Source organism: Lactuca saligna, chromosome 9, assembly GCF_052625555.1.
Source record: "Lactuca saligna cultivar CGN05327 chromosome 9, ASM5262555v1, whole genome shotgun sequence".
Lineage (NCBI taxonomy): Eukaryota > Viridiplantae > Streptophyta > Magnoliopsida > Asterales > Asteraceae > Lactuca > Lactuca saligna.
The window spans coordinates 172,126,875-172,131,241 of record NC_136425.1 but is presented as its reverse complement, the minus strand read 5'-3'; the positions used below and the strand labels follow the sequence as shown (position 1 = coordinate 172,131,241).

The window sequence follows — 4,367 nt, the reverse complement described above, 5'->3', positions numbered from 1 at the left end:
TTTTTATTATTTCCCGACGTCCTTTAAGGACCCTAAAAGCACATTTAACGTCTTTTCTTGCTAATTCTTGTGTTGTCCTGAACCATATCTTTTTTTTTCGGTTATTGGATATGGATATGCCTTCACAAATACCACCGATGATGGATGTATTCCATCAGCAAGATAGTAATCATGTTTGTAGTGTTCATCATTAAGATAAAATGAACAACCAGGTCTTGTTCCATGATATTTCTCATCAAACAATGGTGACTTGGAAGATGACATTTATATCATTGTTAGAACCAGTTACACCTTAGAATGCATGCCAAAAACATATATCTTGTGATATTACCACTTCTAGTATCGTTGATGGATACTGATGGGCACCCTCTTATGTATTGGCCTCTCAATTCCCTCAAACAATTCCTTACAATTCCAATTTGTGCAGTCAACGCTACCAAACATTCCAGTGAATCTATGTCTAGCTTCATGTGCTTCATACAAAAGTTGAATGTCAGTGGATGTTTGTTGGTGTAAATATTCAGCCTTATACATTTGGACAACACCGTAGCAAAAATTTTCAAGAGCTTCACAAGAAGTTCCTTTTGATATATTCATATACTCATCTGACGATTTTGGGTTATAACCCTTCGCTAATTGACATATTGTTGATGTGCATTTTTGTAGCACACTAACACTTCTTTGATTTGTTGCATCCCATGTTAATTGAAAATAAAGATAATTTGTCTCCATGTCACTAACAAGTTGCATAAACAAACATTTGCTCATACAAAACCTTCTGCGGAATTGCCCGTGACCATAGGTTGAATCATTTGCAAAATAGTGTCGGTTCAGTTGTCGTTCAGCCTCTAAACGATCTGTGTTGATTGTGTTTCTCCTTTGAGTGTTGCTTGAACTAGCAATATTCTGAAGAAGAATTTGTTTACTATGAGACAACACAGGTAACAAATTATTCTTGATAAGTTCATCCTCAGATGATGAACTATCAGCGTTAACTTCAAATACTATTTTCCAAACATTTTGATTCATTTTGAAAAGAGATAAAAGATAGAAAGAAAATGAAACAAACATATATATTGTTTTGGTCAGAAATTACACAAGTATTAATCAACTAAATTGAATGAGAGGCTGTGATGTTCAGATCGTGTAATAGCACATGATAAAAGAAAGTGACACATTGGTTTACAAAGAAAAGCATTGATCCTTGCTCAGATCTCCGACAGAAAACCTTGGGTGTAACAACCATAAAATTTACACCAAATTTAAACTTTTTCAGTCGTAAATAAAATCAAACAAAGTTTGTTTACAAAAACGTTTTCAAATACAAATCCATCAGAGTGTCTCAAAATCATAACATATTCTCCTGAAGTACCTGAAATAATAAACAGAAAACTGTAAGCCCGAGGACTTAGTGATCTACCCCCAAAGTACCAATACCACACTGGGAATACCATATTAGTAATAATGAATCAATCAATCAATCAACATGCATACTGGGCCATCGGCCTGACTGGACCGCCCTATCAAGCCTACAGTCTGTCTGAATCTATCCCGAGCCTTCAGTATGACTGGTCCGCCACATGGGCCTACAGTCTCCCCGGAGCACTCATAGGGTATATTGGTCTTCAGCACAAAGCAGGAACGCCTCAACCCAATCAGAAACAAATAACCATGTGCGCATACTATTATATACTGGCATATACTAACATGAAACATATATATCTCACTGATCATCAATCATAGAAATCTCTTGTAACTAGAGTACCGACCTAGCAGGTCACTAACATACCAATCCCTATGGATCATAAGAGCATAACATACTGTCTACCCCGATTCCGATCTAACAGATCATAACCACATGTAGCATACCATAACAATAACAACTAAAGGGCCGACCTTGGTGCCGTAGACCCTATCGATATAGTGAGGATAACTCACCTTACAGATGTCGAGTCGAAAGGAAAACTCCAACTCTCGGATCACCCGATACCGACTCCACCACCTAAGGTCATAGTACAATATACTCATAATTCCTTAACCTTATAAGGCACCCCTTAACCTACTAGTCAACCCCTGGTCAAAGTCAAAGTCCTCAGTCAAGGTCAACAGTCCATGTTAACCTTAACTACCTTTGGGTACTCGCCGAGTTCTCTAAAGTACATACTAACTCGTGAGTAATCGGACTGACTCGTCGAATTCCTTCGCTTCTTGATCAAACTTTAAGGCCACCCGTCGAGTTCCCTCCTTGCAACTCGATGAATACACACTCATACATATCCAAAAACTCATCCAACTCGCCAAGTTGCTCTTCAACTCGTCGAGTCTTATGACGATCTTCATCGGACTCTTCGAGTTGTTCATCCAACTCATTGAGTTCACGACCACCTTCATGTGACTGGCCGACTCAACTTTGCGACTCGCCGAGTCCATTCAGTCCTCTTTCCATACAGACTTGTTTTGAGCCATGTAACGACTCCAAATCACAGATCCAAGCTTCTAGGGCATGCTTATCACATAAACTTGCAAACTTTACGTGCATGCATGGCCTTAAAGGCTACAAATATCTATTTGAAGTTCTTAATGGAACTTCATGCTCAAGAGGGACCTAAATCACAACCAAGACTGTGACTTTATGCTTCTAGAATCCAAGGAGGGTCTAGCTCTGAAGTTACAACTTTAGATCTAGCCCATAGTTCATCATACCAGCTTGAAAATCCATAAAACCCTTAGAAACTCAACAAAAGGGAAAAAGGGAAGTAAAAATGGAACTTTGATACCTCCAAAGGATGTTAGTTGAGGTAAATCCGGCCTCCCACTCCTTCTTTGCTTCAATTTCCTTTGCACTCTTAGATTTCTTCCTCCAAGATCCTCTTTTCCAAGCTTCAACACCACACCAAGGCACACACACGAATTAGGGTTTTAAGGGGGTTCTCAAAGACTGCAAAGAGGCCAAAGGAGGCTAAGGCTCCATTAAATAGAGGTGCAAACCCCGGGATTTAGGGTTTCCACTGCCAGCTGCGACTCGCTGAGTCCTAACATGGACTCATCGAGTAGGTCACTTAAAACGCGATCCCACCGCCCTGCTACTCGATGAGTAGGTCAACCAACTCGTTGAGTAGAGTTGAACCCAATAAATCTTATTTAAGCAATAACTAAGAATCAGGAGTGTTACAACTATCCCCCACTTAAACTAGACTTCGCCCTCGAAGTCCGCTGGAATAAACAATGTCGGGTAATGCTCGCGCATCTCCGGCTCCGGCTCCCATGTCCACTCGGATCCTTTCCGATGTTCCCACTGTACCTTTACTAAAGGTATTTCCTTTTTCCACATAATCTTCTTCTTCCTTTCCAAAATATCCATAGGCCTCTCCACATAGTTCTGTTGGGTTTTGGCCATAAGAACATTCTATGTGCTCATACAAACCCTAATGCTTGGATCTAGGTTTCTTTATTGTACATGCAATTCATCCAAGACTATAAACCCTAATTCTAGCATATGATAATCAATATTAACATAATAATGGGTTTAAGATATTACCTTGATTGTTATGTAGCAATAACAATCACAATTCCTCCTTGTAATGACTTTAGAAATCTTAAAGTCACAAATGTCACTCCTCTAATGGTTTACAAACACCAAGAGCAAGAGGATGAAGAACAAGGAGAGTGGAGGCGGCCCAAAATTGTCCAAAACCCTAGAGGATCTCATCATCCTGTTTTTGGGGCTTAAGGGTGCTATTTATACATGTAGGCTATTAGGGTTTTAAACTAGGAAACCCTAATCTGACTGCTTAAGCCCTAAGCAGCCCATGGATTCCTTTGGTATCTCTCTTGGACGATTTCTAATGGGCTTCCCCATAGAATTAGTCCAAATTATATATTATTAAGTAATCCATAGCCCAAATGCAATTATCTTATAATTACAGTTCCATTCCCTTAACTTTAATTATTAATTATCAATCAATTCTTGACTAATATTAATTAAACAATATGATTTCTCCTTTAATATATTATTCTCATAATATATTAATAAATCATAATTAATCCTCTCTCTCCATAATTCATCCTATCAAGTTGCCTTGGTGAAGGCAACCCAAAAGGACCATGCACCATCGGGTCAAGTTCATACCAAAATAGTTATGGACTTAGACACTAATCCAACAGTTTACCACTTGGATAAGTCTAATAACTATTCCGCGTATGACTTCAGATCCTGATCTGCAATCGTAGATTTCTAAAGCCGCTATCTACTCTGATCTTATCAGATACGTGTGTTCTTTAGATAAGGGATCACATATTCCTCTATTCTAGATATCGTATAGATATAAGAAATGAATTCTAATCATTCTCTCTATACTATTTCCCTA

General features: G+C 38.7%; 1 protein-coding gene across 1 annotated transcript; it reads right to left on the bottom strand.

Moving 5' to 3' along the window:
- Positions 1 to 336: 336 nt before the first annotated feature.
- LOC145016933 (uncharacterized) lies at positions 337 to 1,029 on the bottom strand. The gene has a single exon (XM_078975084.1). The coding sequence runs from the start codon at positions 1,027 to 1,029 to the stop codon at positions 337 to 339; it is 693 nt and encodes a 230-aa protein (XP_078831210.1).
- Between the last annotated feature and the right edge of the window lie 3,338 nt (positions 1,030 to 4,367).

Bases quoted from the DNA above. Each gene is read 5' to 3' on its own strand.
- LOC145016933 (XM_078975084.1), bottom strand. From the start codon at position 1,029: ATGAATCAAAATGTTTGGAAAATAGTATTTGAAGTTAACGCTGATAGT.